Source organism: Mustela lutreola, chromosome 11 (genome assembly GCF_030435805.1).
Source record: "Mustela lutreola isolate mMusLut2 chromosome 11, mMusLut2.pri, whole genome shotgun sequence".
NCBI lineage: Eukaryota > Metazoa > Chordata > Mammalia > Carnivora > Mustelidae > Mustela > Mustela lutreola.
Window position 1 is genome coordinate 68,509,643 of NC_081300.1, and position 18,922 is coordinate 68,528,564.

Genomic DNA, 18,922 nt, shown 5'->3' on the forward strand with positions numbered 1-18,922 from the left:
CTTTTTCACACAATTGGTAAAATTAAACCCAAGATATATTAAAGACCAAACTGATTCAAGAATAAATTAGGCTAGATTGAGATTAATAATAGATTGAGATTAATAATATCTGCATGAAAAAAAAAAAGGATACCATAAGCAAAGCAAAAAAAAAAAAAAAAAAAAAAAAAAAAACAAGCTGCAGACTGGAAGAAAGCTCCTGTAAAGTACAGAACACTCAAAAGATGAGTAAGCAGAGTCTACAACAATGTCCACAAATCAGTGTTCAAAAAGAAAAAGCCAAATAACCCAACAGAAAAATGATGGAGGGATGTAAACCAGCCCTTCTGTAACTCGAATGCAAACAAGCATCTGTAAAGATGCCGGGCCTCACTGGGAATCAGTGAGATAGAAGTTAAAGCGACAATGAAGTTACCACTCCACACACATCCCACTGCTGAGGAGGACCAAGTCTGACCATGCAAAGTGCTGAGGAGACTGAAAGAAAGGGGAACAGAAACATAACCACGTAAACTGGCACTGGAAAGCACTGGACAATCTGTAGTAAGGATGGAGAGATGAATACCCAATGACCCAACCATGTCACTTCTAGGAACCAGAATGCAGAATCTCTCAGACTCTTGCACAAGGATCTATGTTTAAAAATGCTCTCCACAGCAGCGTTTGTAATTGCAAAAATGTAGAAGTAATCCGTAGTTCATCATTAGTAGTGGTAAACTACTGAACGAGATCAACTGTGCCTGCCCATACAATGGCATAGCACACACAGTTAATAGGTATCTACGTCCCTACAAGGGTAAGCCTCACAAACACACTGCTGCTTCTAAAAAGGAAACTGCAGAGGAAATGTACAGGATGACATCATTCATAGATCTCCTAAAGACACGAAACCGGAACATTTCTTCTTTGTGGTTACGTATGCGCGTATTTCTACAAGTTCAAAAGACCATGAGAGAATGATGACCTTGTATCCGTGCAGGGCCCACCTCTGAGGTGGAACGGTGACAGAAAGGGGGAAAGGTAGGGTTTGAGCCATGTCTGGGCAGGTGTGGAGCATGCTAACACCTTTTAATCTAGGTGGTGGGTACTTGGGTATCTGTTCATGTTTTTATCAATGTCTTATATTTAGTTTTCTATGTTTTAAGTACATTTATAAAAATTTCCTGTAGCTCAGGATGCTCTGCCCTGTCTAGTTCAGAGATGTTTTGAGGGTTCAAAGAAATGCCTTAAGCGGACCTTCTTGGTAAGCTGTATGGTACTTATTAGACACAAGGCACTATTGCTCAAAATCCACACAATATAATTTGGTCTTAGAGTCTTGCACAGCTTTTGGTCCACATCAGTATAATCTTGATCACACATTTTTCACTGGATTTGATTCTAAGTGACTCCTGGCTGTTTTATATGTTAAATCCAACTGCTAACCATGAAAATCTTCTATCACTAAAAATATTCAATCAAATCTGTAGCAAGCTTTGAAAACAACAGTCCAAAGGGAATTCTGAAAGTGTTCTAAGATATAGTAGCACCAACAGAAAGAATTTACAGGCCCTCAGAGTGGCTCTTTGAAAGAAAGAACACTCACACAGTTGTAGTCCCCCAGGAACAGAAAATCAGTCTATGTTTCCATGTTGATGGCATTTTCACATTTGTCAGTTTCCTCTCCTTCCTGAGATCACAAATCTATTAAGGACAATCCAGCAGGATGGGTAAAAGAATGGTTCTGCAGCTGTCAGGCTGCTTGGATTTAAACCCTGGATCTGACCTTTGCCAGGTGTCTGACTTGCATTCAAGTTATTTAACCTCCTTAGTTTCCATAATAGTAATATGGGACTTTAAAAAATAACTGAGAGGCATCTGGCTGGCCCAGTCAGAAAAGCATGCAACCCTTGAGCTCAGGGTCATGAGTTTGAGCCCCACATTGGGTGTAGAGATTACTAAAAAAAAAAACCCAAAAACTAAAGAAAAAAAAGAATTATGAAAACTAATTGAGATAATGCATGTAAAGCCCTTAGTCTAACACCTAGGGTTAAGTCAGACCACCACAAATGCTATTTGCCACTGCTGCTGTTCTTGTTACTGTTATTATCACTGTCAAAAAATATCTTATTTCCTTGCCTCTTATTACCTCTGAAGACCTCATGAGTTCAGAGGTCAGCAACTTCTTTTCTTAAAAGTTAGATAATAACATTTTAGCCTTTGCACACCACATGGTCTCTCTGTGGGAACTATTCAACTCTGCCCTTGTAGCCTAAAAGCCGCATTGGACAATACATAAATGAACAGGTACAACTGTATCCCAATAAAATTTTATTTATAACAACAGACAGCACGCCAAATATGACCTACGGGCCAGTCTGTGGACCCCTAGCCTAGATGATTGCATATGTGAATTGCATGTGATTTCTACATACTGCATACGTTCACATAGCCTATGCAACATGTTATCAGATTAAAAAGAGATTTACTCTTAGTATAGTAACAGACACTTCCCTTTTTTTTTTTTTTTCCCCATATTTCCTGTTATATTCTCTATAAATGACTTGGCAGATCCAGAATACCCAGAAGATCCCAAAAGTGACAGAAACTCAGTCTATCAAAGGTCATAAGAAAGTTTCACTACAGCATCGTCTTGGTACAGATGTTAGGCCTTTATTACTGACCAAAAGCTAGTGGCTTCCTCTAATATAAGCAAAATTATATTTAGCAGCCAGGTTTTCTTTATTGTCTTAGTTTCTTTTCTGCCCTATTATCTTCCAACTTGCTGCAGGAAAACAGTAACAAGGAAATAAAGAATATACTGCTCTTTCTTTAATCATATTTATAACTAATTCATAAATCCCTTCCCAGCACCATGACCAACAGACACTGTGCAAACCAACTGGAATCCCATTCAGCATCTTCCTATTAGCAGCTTTTTTCCGTTGAACCCCAGCCTTCTGTGTTGCTTCTGCCCTCCACCCCCTGCCCAGCTCCCTTTGCTGCAGGGAGGGCCCAGGACAGAGGCAGCAGTATGATGGCCAGCCCTCTGCTTGGGAGTCCAACCCCACCCTCCGTGGGTGTAGGGCTTGACAACATGGACAGAATATACCAAAACCGCAGTCGGCTGCACTCACCTGCAGCTGGAGGCTCAGGGCCCTGTGCTTCACAGCTGATGCGAGCAGGGCGTGGCCCACACGCACCTGTCCCAGTTGCTGCCTCCACTGGCTCCACCACAGCCTGCCAAAGAGCAAATCAAAGATGGAACCAGTCAAAATAAGCCACCCAGGGGCGCCTGGGTGGCTCAGTGGGTTGAGCCGCTGCCTTTGCCTCGGGTCATGATCTCAGAGTTCTGGGATCGAGCCCCGCATCGGGCTCTCTGCTCGGCGGGGAGCCTGCTTCCTCCTCTCCCTCTGCCTGCCTCTCTCTCTGCTTGTGATCTCTCTCTGTCAAATAAGTAAATAAAATATTTAAAAACAAAAAAAAAAATAAGCCACCCAGAAAACAGAAGGGCAGCGAAGGACCCTCGGCTCAAGTCCCTATCGCTCTCTGTGCCAGTCATCTTGACTGACATCTGTTGGAACCACCGTTGGGGAAAAAAAAAATAGAGAAGTAGATCTAGAATAGCCAGTTAAGGGTTGGAAACTGATGGTTCCTAGGGTTTCAGCCTTAGAAACTACAGACATGCTCTATTTGGAACAGGTTTGAAAAATGTATTTATAAATTACTGCCAACATTAAAAAAAGAGGAGATTTTGCAGAATAATCTGCAAAAAACATGGCTTTTAGATTTCTAATCTTGGCTTCTTTTCTGCTTATTTTCTAATTAGCTGTAGGAAAATAGTAGTGAGGAAATGAGAGTTTGCAACTTTTTTTTTTTTCCCCACAGAAACACTCACTTTGCTCAGTTACTCTAACCTAGGAAAATCTTCCAGTCCTCCCAATCCGGGCGAGGCATAGCTGCATCACTCACTTCAAAATCTCAAACAATCTTGCATTACTACTTATTTTTTTAAGCATTTAGAGAATTACAAGTTCCCTGGGTGCAGCCCCAGCACCCAGCATAGTACTAGGAAATTTTAAGCTCCCAAAAAATACACATTGAATAAATAAAATTATGTAAAAATATCTCCCACAGGCTCTCATAGAAATGCATACTTACTAAGCATTTAAAAATATTTGCCAGGATGCCTGGATGGTTTGGTCGGTTAAGCGTGTGACTCTTGATTTCAGCTTAAATAATGATCTCAGGATCCTGGGATCGAGCCCCCCCCCAAGTTGGGCTCCCTGTTCAGCAGGGAATCTGTTCCTTCCTCTCTTCTCTGCCCCTCTGTCCCAACTCATGTTCACTCTCCCTCTAATAAATATCTTTTTAAAAATTTGCCAAATAAATTTTTTTTTTTTAAGGCATCCAGGATAGTGTGGAATATGCTAGTGGTGCTCCAATTGCCACTTTTTTTTTTTTCAAGATTTTATTTATTTATTTGTCAGAGAGAGAGCGAGCGAGAGCGAGCACAGGCAGACAGAGTGGAAGGCAGAGTCAGAGGGAGAAGCAGGCTCCCCGCGGAGCAAGGAGCCCGATGTGGGACTCGATCCCAGGACGCCGGGACCATGACCTGAGCCGAAGGCAGCGGCCCAACCAACTGAGCCACCCAGGCGTCCCGCCAAATAAATTTTAAATAAGGTATTTAAAATAAAGATTTTTAGGTGTACTGATGTTCTGGACACTGTGTTAAATACTTTAGATATTACCATATTTATTTCCCATGACAATCCTGAAAGACACTTACTGGTGAGCCTGTCTCACACCTGAACTGTGGAGAGGTGAAAGGACCCAATACTGCATTGACATGGATTTGACCGTGTCAGTCTAACGGTCTAAAGTCAAAGTTTCTGCACTTTTCCATACTAAATAAAGGATCTAGCTCTTTTGAGATTTTAATATGCTGCCAATGAGAACACCAAAGGACCACCAGAGGTAACGCGCAGCGGGATCAGTCCCATTGTAAAGTAGCTCATTGTTACACATGTCTGGCTCTCGAAGTCATCTAACTCATGTCCCTCCTAAGTGTGCACAGAGCTGATGAAAGGCTGGGCAGGGCAGTTAAGGGCATGGGCTCTGGCATCAGATAGATGGGTAGGCGAGCCCTATTTTGCCGAATACAGCTTATATGAGCTTGGGCAAGTTACTCAACCTTTCTGAGACTCGTATGTATCTTCATCTTCAAAAAAACAGTATTTAGTTTAGTTTACGGTGACGATTATATGAGAATTTACATTAGAAAAATTAACACACACAAACTCAACACAGGTTTAGAACACAGCGAGTACTAAGTGTTACTTCTGATTGTACAGTTGAACAAGTTGTCAATAAATACTTATTAAGCATCAATTATGTCTGAAGCACTGTTTGTTTTTAAGGTGGGTTTTTATGCTTCGTGAGACAAGGCTAAGGTAAGATGATGGCTACTAATCTGTAGGGCGAAGGAGCGCACTCACCACAAAATACTCCGCTGCCTAAACTCACGGGCGGTGGTCTGCATCTGAAGTTTGGTTCTACGAAAAACCACGTAGATCAGCCATGACTTCCAGGCCTGCCGCATCTTTTGCCTTGCATCTAGATGCACCAAAAAGATTTTTAAAAAGGAGTAGGGAGAGATACATTACTCTGGGTTATGAAAAAAGCTCATGGGCATTCTGTATTCATCCCTCCTTCCGAAGATCTAAATTCCTCCAGACTTCAAGTGCCCCCTGGTGGAAAAGTTCTGAAGCTCTACCAAATAAATAAGGATGCAAACACACATGAAGAATGGCTCTATGAGGGATGACATTTATAAAACAGGAAAATCAATATACTGCACTGTTCAGAAATCTTTTGTTTTAAAGCCCTTATTTTTAGAGATATGTTCTATAATAATTAACAAATAACAAAAAGCAGAGAAGTGAGACTGGTCTGAGTTGGTAACTGCTGAAGCTGGATGACAGGTACATGGAGGTTCATTACTCCATTTTTTAATTTTGTAGATATTTGAGATTTTACACAGTACAAAGTTAAAGGAGAAGAAGAAATCACGTCATAAAACTTACTGTTTGAAACAATAACTGTAAAGTAGAGTAAGCAAGAAAAAAGAAGGTGATACCGTCTATATCTGCTTGAAAAACAGAATAATAGGGACCAGTAATGATCCTGGAGAAGAGACTTTACTAGATATGGGAACTGCAAAGGTCCATAGGTCTCCCTTTACAGTAAATTCCATTTTCATTATCAAAGATTTCACTAATGAAATAAATTTCTGTTCTTTTTACAACAAAAAGGAGAAAGCAAAATTATGTCAACCATTTTCAGGAGATTCTCCAAAATGTGATTAGCAGGATAAGAACTATATTTATATTTCATAGCAATTGACAAGTCAAGTCAAAACATGGAGAACTTAACATGTAGCTTCCTCAGGCCCCTTGGGCAATGCTGTTGTGGTTTAGAATTTGGGTTCCTGAGTGAGACAAACCAGGTTTTAATATGAACTTGTCACTGAGCTCAGTAACCTCACAAAAGTTCCATATCTCCAAAATGGCACCTTCCTTAAAGGTGTATTTGCCAAGAGTAAATGAGGTCATTGATAAAAAGTGTCTCCAATAAATACAAGCTATTATTTTTCTGAGGGTGGTACCCAAGAATCTGCATTAATGTTCTCTGCCCTGATTCTGGACAATCTGAGAACCACACTTCCCTAAGGCCTGAAAGTACTTGCTACTTTTTATCTAACAGTACAAGAGTGACTGAAAACTATAGAACACTCATGAAAGAAATTGAGGAAGACACAAAGAAATGGAAAAACATTTCATGGTCATGGATTAGAAGAACAAATATTGTTAAACTGTCTATGCTTCCCAGAGCAATATATACATTCAATGCAATCCCTATCAAAATACCATCAACATTTTTCACAGAGCTGGAACAAATAATCCTAAAATTTGTATGGAACCAAAAAGACCCTGAATAGCCAAAGGAAAGTTGAAAAAGAAAACCAATGTTGGAAGCATCACAATCCCAGACTTCAAGCTCTATTACAAAGCTGTAATCTAGCTTCGTGCTGGCACAAAAACATACATATAGATCAAAGGAACAAAACAAAGAAATAAGAAATGGATCCTCAGCTCTATGATCAACTAATCTTCAACAAAGCAGGAAAGACTATCCAATGGAAAAAACAGTCTTTTCAATAAATGGTGTTGGGAAAAATGGGCAGCCACATGTAGAAGAATGAAACCGGACCATTTTCTTACATCATACACAAAAATATACTCAAAATGGATGGAAAACCTAAACATGAGTCAGTAATCCAACAAAATCCTGGAAGAGAACACAAGCAGCAATCTCTTTGACCACGGCCGCAGCAACTTCTAGCTAGATATGTCTCCAAAGACAAGGGAAATAAAGGCAAAAATGGGCTATCAGGACTTCATCAAGATAAAAAGCATTAGCACAGCACAGGAAATAGTCAACAAAACCAAAAGACAACTTACAGAATGGGAAAAGATATTTGCATATGTTTCAGATAAAGGGTTAGTATCCAGAATCTATAAAGAACTTAACAAACTGAACACCCAAAGAACAAGTAATCCAATAAAGAAATGGGCAAAAGATAAGAACAGACATTTCTCCAAAGAAGACATACAACTGGCCAGCAGACACATGAAAAAATGCTCCACATCACTCAGCATTAGGGAATAAGTAAAAATCAAAACCACAATGAGATACCACCTCACACCAGTCAGAATGGCTAAAATTAACAAGTCAGGAAACAACAAGTGTTGGCCAGGATGTAGAGGAAGGAGAAACCTCTTATACTGCTGGTAGGAATGCAAGCTATTGCAGCCACTCTGGAAACCAGTATGGAGGTTCCTTAAAAAGTTAAAAATAGAGCTACCCTATGACCCAACAACTGCACTACTAGGTATTTATCCCAAAGATACAAATGTAGTGATCCAAAGGAGCACCTGCACCTCAATGTTAAAGCAGCAGTGTCCATAATAGCTGGAAAGAGTCCAGATGTCCATTGACAGATGAATGGCTAAAGAAAATGTGGTATATATAGGGGCGACTGGGTGGCTCAGTGGGTTAAAGCCTCTGCCTTTGGCTTGGGTCATGATCCCAGGTTCCTTGGATCGAGCCCCGCGTCAGGCTCTCTGCTCTGCAGGGAGCCTGCTTCCTCCTCCTCTCTCTCTCTCTGCCTGCCTCTCTGCCTGCTTGTGATCTCTGTGATCTCTGCCAAATAAATAAATAAAATCTTAAAAAAAAAAAACAAGAAAATGTGATGTATATATATACACAATGGAATATTATTCAGCCATCAAAAAATGAAATCTTGCCATTTGCAATGATGTAGATGGAACCAGAGGGTATTGTGCTAAGGAAATGAGTTAATAGAGAAAGACAATTATGATATAATTTCACTCATATGGAGAATTTAAGAAACAAAACAGAGGAACACAGAGGAAGGGGGGCGTAAAACAAGACGAAATCAGAGAGGGAGACAAACTGGAAGAGACTCTTAACCATAGAAAACAAACTGAGGGTTGCTGGAGGGGAGATGAGTGGGGTGATGGGGTAAGTGGGTGATGGGCATTAAGGAGGGCATGTGATATAATGAGCACTAGGTGTTATATACAGCTGATGAATCACTGAACTCTACCTCTGAAACTAATTAATACACTGTATTAATTAACTGAATTTAAAAAATTTAAATTGAAAAAAACAGTGCAAGAATGAACTGACGCTCCCTGAGGTCAGTGGGCATGGCGTGAAACAATTGTCATACATCAGAAAGAACTCTTCTTTTTAAAAAATATTTATTTGAGAGAGAGAGAGAGAGAGTGCCCACGCATGCACACACACACAAGCATTGGGGGGGGGGCGGGGTGGACAGTCTTAAGCAGACTCGACCTCTCATGACCCTGAGATCACAACCTAAGCCACAACGAAGAGTTGGACACTTAACAGACTGCACCACCCAGGCACCCCCAGAAAGAATTCCTTTTACCTGAAGAATTCAAATGATTTTTCTTTCTACTCCATAATATAGCTTTATTTATTATAACTGCAAATAGTAATATAAGATAGCAAAATGCCTATTCCTGAAATAAATTTAAAAAAACTTAACAAATTTAATAGAACTGAAATCATACTAAGTCTGTTCTCTCATTCCTATTGGGGTAAACTAGAAAATTAATAAAAATATTTTGAACTATTACTATAAACATAGATAGATATTACAAAGTCCCCAATATAGGACTAAACACACTTCTAGATAATCTGTGGGTAAAAAAGGAATGGAAATTAGAAAACTCCCTGCTCAGCAGGGAGTCTGATTCTCCCTCTACCTGCCACTCCCCCTACTTGTGTGCTCTCTTGCTCTCTCCCTCTTTCTCTCTCTGGGCAATAAATAAATAAAATCTTAAAAAAAAAAAGGAAAGAAAACTTTTCTCACTGAATGAAGCAGAATTGTAAATATTAAAATCAGAGGGGTGCAGTTAAAGCTGTGCTTAAAGGTAACTTAATTACAGTAAATGTTTGTGTTAGAACAAAGGAAAGGCCTCAAATCAATCTCAGCTTGCATCTTAAGAAACTAGAAAAGAAAAGAGCAAATTAAAACCAAACCTTGCAGAAGTGAGAGAATATAAAAACAGGAACAAAAATCAAGGAACTTAAAAACAGAAGATCAACAGAAAACGAATATAGAAACTGGTTATTTGACAAGGTAGATAAAACTGATAAAGTTCTAGCCACACTTATAAAAACTGAAGGCTAAAGACATAAATGGTCAATATTATGAATGAGAGGAGCTATCACTACAAATCCTGCAAACATTAATATTATAATAATGGAATAAATACTTCAAATGACTCTATACCATAAATCCAACAACATATTTAAAATGGACCAATTCCGGGGTGCTTGGGTGGCTCAGTGGGTTAAGCCTCTGCCTTCAGCTTAGGTCATGATCTCAGGGTCCTGGGATCAAGCACTGCATTGGGCTCTCTGCTCAGCAGGGAGCCTGCTTCCCCCCACTCTCTGTCTGCCTTTCTGCCTACTTGTGATTTCTGTCTGTCAAATAAATAAATAAAAATCTTTTAAAAAAATGAAATAAAATAAAATAGAATGGACCAATTCCTTGAAAAACAAATTACCAAAACTCATTCAAGAAAGAACAGGTAACCTAAACAGTCTTACATCTACTCAAAAACTTGAATTCAAAGTTCAAACTTCTTCAACAAAAGAAAACTCCAGACCCAGATGAATTCACTAGAGAATTTTATCAAATATTTAAGAAAGAAATACTATGAATTCTACAAATCCTTTTTAGAAAATAGAATACAATGAAACACTCCCTAACTCATTCTATGAAGCCAGTATTACTCCAAACCAAAATCAGACAAAGACATTATAACAAGAGAAAAGTACAGGCCAATATCCTCAAGAACACAGATGTAAAAATCCTAAACAAAAAGTTAGCAAATTGAACCTAGCAATATATGAAGAATGGCATTAATCTGAGGAATATAAGGCTGGTTCAAAATCTGAAAATTGCTCTGTTTCACCGTATTAATGGACTAAAAAGGAAGAGCAGTGGATCATCTCAATAGATACTGGAAAAAATCATTTGACAAAATTTAATGCCTCTTACTGATAAAAATACTCAGAAAACCAGGCATAGAACATAACCTGACAAAGGACATCTATATAAAACATACAGCTAACAACATACTTAATGATTAAACACTGAATGCTTTTCCTTTAAGATCAGGAACAAGGCAAGGATGTCCATTCTGACCACTCCTACTCTATTAGAAGCTCTAGCCAATGTAATAAAAATAATCTGCAAAGGAAGGAAAAAACGATCTCTGTTCATATATCACTTAACTATCTGCACAGAAAATCCCACAGCGTGAGTTAAGTGTCTACCTTTGGCTCAGGTCATGATCCCAAGGTCCTACAGGGAGTCTCCCTCTGCCCTTCTCCCAGCCTGTGCTTTCTTGTGCTCACTCTCCTCAAATAAATAAATAAAATATTTTTTAAAAAATCCCATGGACAGGTGCCTGGGTCATTCAGTGGGTTAAGCCCCTGCCTGGGGCTCAGGTCATGATCTCAGGGTCTTGGGACTGAGTCCCACATGGGGCTCTCTGCTCAGCAGGGAGCCTGCTTCCCTCCCTTTCTCTCTCTGCCTGCCTCTCTGCCTACTTGTGACCTCTCTTTGTCAAATAAATAAATAAAATCTTTTTTAAAAAATCCCATGGACTCTACAAAAAAGCTTCTATAACTAATGAACTTAGCAAGGTTGGAAAACATTGGAAAAAATCTTTGTGATTTTGAAGCAGGTGGAGTTCCTATAGTATCAAAAATAATCTATTAAAAAAATTGGGTTTTATTCAAATTAAAAATTTTTGATCTGCAAAGACACTGTTAAGAGAATGAAAAGACAGAGAGAGAGAATGAAAAAACAAGCCACATTCTGGAAGAAAGTATTTGCCAATCATGCTTTTCACAAAAGACTTGTAGTAATCAGAACATGTTTTTAACAAAATTCAACAAGAAAATAATTTAAAAAGGAACCAATTTAAAGGGACAAGAAACCAATTTAAAAGGACAAAAGATCTTGAATAGACTCTTCACCAAAAAGAGACATAAAAAGCAAGTAAGCATAGGAAAAGATACTCAACATCATTAATCGTTAAACACAAATTACAGCCTAAATGAAATATTTCCACACACCTATCTGTATAGTTAAAATTTTATTTTAAATGTTAATACCAGGGACGCCTGGGTGGCTCAGTGGGTTAAGCCTCTGCCTTCGGCTCAGGTCATGGTCTCAGGGTCCTGGGATCAAGCCCCGCATGGAGTTCTCTGCTCAACAAGGAGCCTGCTTTCTCCTCTCTCTCTGCCTGCCTCTCTGCCTACTTGTGATCTCTGTCAAATAAATAAATAAAATCTTTTTAAAAAAATGTTAATACCAAGTGCTGGTAAGATGCAAAATAAGTAGAACTCTCATAAATTGCTGGTAGGAATGCAAAATGGTACAATCAGTACCATTTGGAAAACAGTTTGGCAGCTTCTTATAAAGTTAAATATACACCTACTGTAAGATCCCAGCAATCTTACACTAATCACACTAGATAATTATGCCTAGATAATCTACCCAAGAAAAGTATTCACATATGAAACTATACACAAATATTTATGATTTATAATTCATAGTTGTCTAAAATGGAAACAACTCAGATGTCCTTCAATCAGGGAATGGATAAACAAACTGTCATACACACCTACTATGCAGTATACAGAATACTACTCAGCAATATAAAGGAACTAACTACTGAAACATGCAACAACTCAGATGAATATCCAATGCATTATGCTAAGTTGAAAGAAAGCAGCGTCAAAATACTACCTACTAAATGCTTCCCTTTATAGGGCCTTCTAGAAAAGGAAAGTCTATGGTGATAACTGATCAGTGGTTGCCAGGAATCAAGTGAGGAGGGAAGGTGTCACAGAAGGTTAGCACAAGGTCAGGAGTAATGGAATTTTCTGTCACTTGATTGTGGCGGTGGCTACACAGCTATGCATTCCTCAAAACTCAAAGAACTGCGTACCAAAAAGAGTGATTCTTACTTTGAATAAATTCAGAAGGACACAACACAACATAAGCAACTTACCAGCTAAATACTGAAACAATGCACCTACCTCAGGAACAGCTTCTCACATTTTGGGAAAATAGACAAGGGAAGGAAGAACCCATGGGAGAGAAGGGAACACTACATGGGGAAGATGATACTTGAAATGGACCCACTGGAAGAACTGCAGGGGCAAACATGGAAAAGTATCAAAGTACGTATACAGTGTGGCAAGGGCATATGGTGTATGGAAGGTATAGAAGAGAAAAGGTGAATACCTTGTATGCTATACCAAGGAGTGCTGACTTTATTAGCAAAGAGGAGCCAAACGAACTTATATGCCCAGGAGTGACATGATCTTACCTATATCTTACCACTATTATAGCCATGTGGACAATAAGAAGGGGAAGAAAATAAATGCAGAGAGATGAAGGAAGAGGAACTTATAAAACTTTGGGGGAAAGGAGAGGATGAATCGGACAGTAGTGAAGAAAAGATGAATGCAAGTGACACGTCGGAGAGCCATATTATAAACACAGATAAATGAATGACATGAGGCATGAGGAATGGATAGGCCATGCCTCAGTAAGGTTTCTCACTTAGCTAGGAAAAGTAGGAGAAAAAGCAGATCTAAATGTGGGGCAGTTAAGTTTTATTTGTAACTTGCTGAGTTTGAGGTGGCTGCAAAGCATTCACGTGAAATGGGTATGAGATAACTGCTAATGCAGGCGGAACCATCATTCTGAAACTCAGTGTCTTTTTCTCTTAGACTCCCAATATGGGTCTCTGGACTCAACTCACAGAGGAACCAGATACTGACCAGAGCTAAATTGGCCACAAGATCACTAAAGGGCAACCTGGACAAACAAGACTAGAAGTGAGCACTACAACTTGACACATGATAGCTAGACAGACGACCACCCCAGGTGCCGTGGGAGGGCAAGAAGAGCCACTTCACAGAAATCATGCTTAAATGAGATGTAGGTGCCAAAGACTCTGTGCTGAGTGCACACTGGTAGACAGTTCGGCAGTTTCTTACAATACTAAACATACTCTTATCATATGATCCAGCAATTGCAATCCTTGGTATTTATCCAAAGGAGATGAAAACTTATGTCCATACAAAAACCTGCACATGGAAAGTTTTATTTGTAACGGCAAAAATTTAGAAGCAACCAAGATGTCCTTCTCAGAAATGGATAAAGAATTTGTGGTACATCCAGACAAGGGAATATTATTCAGCACTAAAAAGAAATGAACTATCAAACCATAAAAGATAAGGAGGAACCTTAAGTGCAATTACTAAGCAAAAGAAGCCAATCTGAAAGGGCTATATACTATATGATTTCAATCATATGACATTCCAGAAAAGGCAAAACTATGAAGACAGTAAAAAGTTGCTGGGCACAGGGAAGATGGGTGCTTGGATGGACACCTAGATGGTATGTCGGATGATCATCCAACTCTAGGTTTTGGCTCAGGCCATGATCTCGGGGTTGTGGGATCGAGCCCCACATTGGGCTCCATGCTTTGCATGGAGTCTGCTTGAGATTCTCTCTCCCTCTTCTTCTGCCCCTCCCATTCATGTTCTCTCTCTCAAATAAATCAATCTTTTTTTTCTTTTTAAGATTTTATTTTTATTTATTTGAAACAGAGAGAGAGAGATCACAAGTATGCAGAGAGGCAGAGGCAGGCATAGAGGAGAAAGCAGGCTCCCCGCTGAGCAGAGAGCCCGATGTGGGCCTCGTTCCCACGACCCTGAGATCATGACCTGAGCTGAAGGCAGAGGCTTAACCCACTGAGCCACCCAGGTGCCCAAATAAATAAATCTTTAAAAAAAAAAGTTGCCAAGGGGAGGAGATGAGCTAACCAGGTAGAGCACAGAAGATTTTTAGAGCACTGAAAATACTCTGCATGATACCATAATGATCAATACATGTGTATAAAAGGGACAACACTGGGGTGCCTGGGTGGCTCAGTGGGTTAAGCCTCTGCCTTCAGCTCAGGTCATGACCCCTGGGTCCTGGAATCGAGCCTCGCATCGGGCTCTCTGCTCGGCAGGGAGCCTGCCGCCTCCTCTCTCTCTGCCTGCCTCTCTGCCTACCTGTGATCTCTCTGTCAAATAAATAAATAAAATCTTTTTTTAAAAAAGGGGGGGGCAACACTAAGAGTGAGTCCTAGTATAAACTATGGACTTTGAGTAATTGTGATGTGTTGATGTGGGTTCACTGTAACAAACGTACCACTTGGTGAGTGATGTTGATAGTGGGAGAGACTAGGAATGTTTGGCGGAAGAGGTATATGGGTAATCACTCTATCTGCCCCTTAATTTTGTGCTATGAACTAAGTAAAACTGCTCTCAAAAACTTAAGTCTTCATATAAGAAAATCATATAAATGAAGGCATTTTCTTTAAACATGTACTTCCTTTTCTCACCATGATTCTTAGCTCTAATGTACTTGATCCTCATCTCATGCTGCTGATGCACGTAGGTCCTCCAGGTCTGGAACATCAGGTTGTACAAGTAATATCTGAGGAGGGGGAAAAAAAAAGTAAAACATTTTTTAAAATGTTTATTTATTTATTTGTTTATTTATTTATAATCTCTATACCCAATATGGGGCATGAACTCACAACCCTGAGATCAAGAGTCGCATCCTCCACACACTGAGCTACTCAGGTGCCCCAAGTGGCATTTCTTTAAACCAAAAAAACTCTTGGGACGCCTGGGTGGCTTAGTTGGTTAAGCTGCTACCTTCAGCTCAGGTCATGATCCCAGGGTTCTGGGATCAAATCCCACATTGGACTCCTTGCTCAGTGGGGAACCCTGCTTCTCTCTCTGCCTCTAGCCTGCTTATGCTCTCTCTCTCTCTGACAAATAAATAAATAAATACGATCTTTAAAACAAACAAACAAACAAACAAAACTCCTAATTCAATAATCCCAGTCCATTCTGTACTCAGAAAGTAACACGGATACTTCTAATACAAAAAAGCCGTATCTATATCTTTTTAACTTTTTTAGAAGATTTTATTTATTTGACAGACAGAGATCACAAATAGGCAGAGAGGAAGGCGGGGGGTGGGGGAAGCAGGCTCCCCAAGAAGCAGAGAGCCCTATGCAGGGCTCGATTCTAGAACCCTGAGATCATGACCCGAGCTGAAGGCAGAGGCTTAACCCACTGAGCCACCCAGGCATCCCACATATCTGTATCTTAAGCTAAAATTTTATTTCCCATAGTCACAGTAAAACTTATTCTCCTTGATGGAGAGTCGTTCTCCTCACCTTATAGTATCAGTAAGGAAAAACAGACTTTGAATTATATGTGAATAACTTCACATTCTCCTTACCTTACTTAAAGTATCACTAAGAGGGGCGCCTGGGTGGCTCAGTGGGTTAAGCTGCTGCCTTCGGCTCAGGTCATGATCTCAGGGTCCTGGGATTGAGTCCTGCATGGGGGGGGGGGGGGTCTCTGCTCAGCAGGGAGCCTACTTCCCTCTCTCTCTATCTCTCTCTCTCTGTCTGCCTCTCCATCTACTTGTGATCTCTCTCTGTCAAATAAATAAAATCTTTAAAAAAAAATCACTAAGAAAAAAAAATAGTCTTTGAGTTATATGAGAATAACTTCATCTTCAGCATCACAAAGCTGTGACATTTGGAGTGACAGTCATACCTTTATCACCGTAATCATCCACATTATTAATATAAAACATTACCTCTCTTCTGCACTAAACATGGTCAATGACACTCGTCCTTTGTCTTTTCCTTCTCAATACATACACTATACACATTAAGACTGTCAGTCCCTCCGTATTTTCTATCCCATTTCCTAAGACTTGATTTCTTTTTTCTTAAGATTTTACTTATTTATTTGAGACCAGCGCAGCAAGAGAGCGAACTCATGCAAGGGGAGTGGGAGAGGGAGAAGCAGGCTTCCCACTGAGCAGGAAGCCTGATCCAGGCCTCAATCCCAGGACTCTGGGATCATGACTTAAGCCAAAGGCAGTTGCCCCATAAGACTTGATTTCGTACTCTATAAGCTTATTAGAATGATTCAACATTGTCTTTATTTTATCTGAAATATTCACAAATCAGAAACCCTGACCCAAAGAATCTAAATAAAGAAGTGATTATGAGAGTACTATTTTTAAAAGATGCAATGTGTAAGATACATTAATTTTTACTGCATAAAAAAGGTATAAAATGTGTATTTGACATAATTCTAATTTTTACTTTTTCCTCTACTTATCCCTGGGAGTACCAATGTCAAGATTTAGTTTTTTCTTTCTATTTCTACTTTCTTAATGTCCCATACCGGACACATATTTTCTCCTATAATCAATAAAATTTAAAACAACTTATTATTTTAAAAACATGGGAACACTCTCAGAATTAGAAATTATACGTGAGAGTCAGAGAGAAAACCCTATTCAAATCATTAACAAGAGCAACATATAATGGCTACTTAAAGAGGTATTTCTGTGTGTGTGTGCCCACATGCACATGTGCTTGGGTTTAATTTAGGACTTTGATCTTATTCTAAAAAGAGTTTGAAGAAAAACAGAAATAGGATTCAAAATGTTTCTCCAACCAATGCGATCCATCACATTAACAGAATGAAAAAAAAGAATCATAGGGTAACCTCAACAGACACAGAAAAAGCATTTGACCAAACTCAATAACCATTAATGATAAAGATATTTAACAAATTATGGATAGACCAGACATATCTCAATATAATAAAGGCCATATATGACAAGCCCACAGCTAACATCATACTCAAAGGAGAAAGGATGAGAGTTTTTCTTCTAAGATGAGGAACAAGACAAAAGTGTCCTCTCTCACCACTCCTATTCAACATAGTATTTGAAGTTTCAGTCAAAGTGATCAGGAAAGAAAAACAAATAAAAGGCATCAGAATTGGAAAGGAGGAAGTGAAATTATCTCTATTTGTAGACGACATGATTTTATATACAGAAAACCCTAAAGACTCAGACCTAAAACTATTTAGTAAAAAATTCAGTAAACTTGGCAGGATAAAGTATTAACACACAGAAATCAGTATCATTTCCATACACGAACAGTGAACTATCTGACAAATCAATTCCATTTATAATAACATCAAAAACAATAAAATACTCTGTAATAAATTTAACCAAGGAGGTGAAAGATCTCTATTCTGAAAACTATACAACACTGACGAAAGAAATCAAAGACACAAATAAATGGAAAGGTATCCCATACTTATGGATAGGAAGAATTAATATTATTAAAATGTTATTAGATTATGTAATTTAATTACATAATTGTTATTATTAAAATTATTAAAATGATACTACCAAAATCCATCTATAGATTCAATGTAAATCCTATCAAATTCCAGTAGCATTTTCTACAAAAGTAGAACAATCCAAAAATTTCCATGGACCCACAAAAGACCCAAAATATCCAAAGCAATTCTGAGAAAGAAGAACAAAGCAGGAAGCATCACAATTCCTGATTTAAAGCTGTACTATAAAGCTACAAAATCAAAGCAGTATGGTACTGGCATAAAAACAAACCAATGGAATAGAATCAAAAGCCCAGAAATAAACCCAAGTATAAATGGTCAACTAATATTTGACAAAGGAGCAAAGACTACTCAATGGAAAAATGATAATCTTTTCGAAAAATGGTGCTGTGAAAATTCAATATGCACATATAAAAGAATGATACTAGACCCCATCTTAAACCACTCATAAAAATTAACTCACAGGGGATTAAAGACTTAAATATAACCTGAAACCATGAAATCCCTAAAAGAAAATACAGGAAAAAAGAGCTCCTTCACATGGGTCTTAGCAATGATTTTTTTTTATATGCACACCCAAAGCACAAACAATGAAATCAAACATAAACAAATGGGATTCCACCAAACCAAAAAAACTTCTGCACAGCAAAACAAATTAACAAAGTGAATAAGATAACCTATGGAATGGGGAAAAAATATTTGCAAACCATAAGATTTGATAAAGGATTAATATCCAAAATATATAAAGAACTCCTACAACTTGAGAGCAAAAAACCCCCCAAATACTCCAATTAAAAAATAGGCAAAGAGGGGCACCTGGGTGGCTCATTGGGTTAAAGCCTCTGCCCTTGGCTCAGGTCATGATCCCAGGGTCCTGGGATCAGGTCCTGCATCGGCTCTCTGCTCAGCAGAGAGCCTGATTCCCTCTCTCTCTGCCTGCCTCTCTGCCTACTTGTGATCTCTGTCTGTCAAATAAATAAATAAA

The 18,922-nt window shown here is 38.9% G+C and overlaps 1 protein-coding gene across 14 annotated transcripts in view; it reads right to left on the minus strand.

The window, feature by feature from the left end:
• The window catches only part of SFI1 (SFI1 centrin binding protein), a 102,616-nt gene that overhangs the window by 48,159 nt on the left and 35,535 nt on the right, over positions 1 to 18,922 (minus strand). For all 14 annotated transcript variants that reach the window (XM_059140917.1, XM_059140916.1, XM_059140925.1 and 11 more), the window contains 3 exons: positions 15,084 to 15,178; positions 5,478 to 5,595; positions 3,117 to 3,219 (listed from right to left, as the gene is read on the minus strand). In XM_059140917.1, the coding sequence (XP_058996900.1) occupies positions 3,117 to 3,219; positions 5,478 to 5,595; positions 15,084 to 15,178 (316 nt within the window). The remainder of the gene's footprint in view (positions 1 to 3,116; positions 3,220 to 5,477; positions 5,596 to 15,083; positions 15,179 to 18,922) is intronic.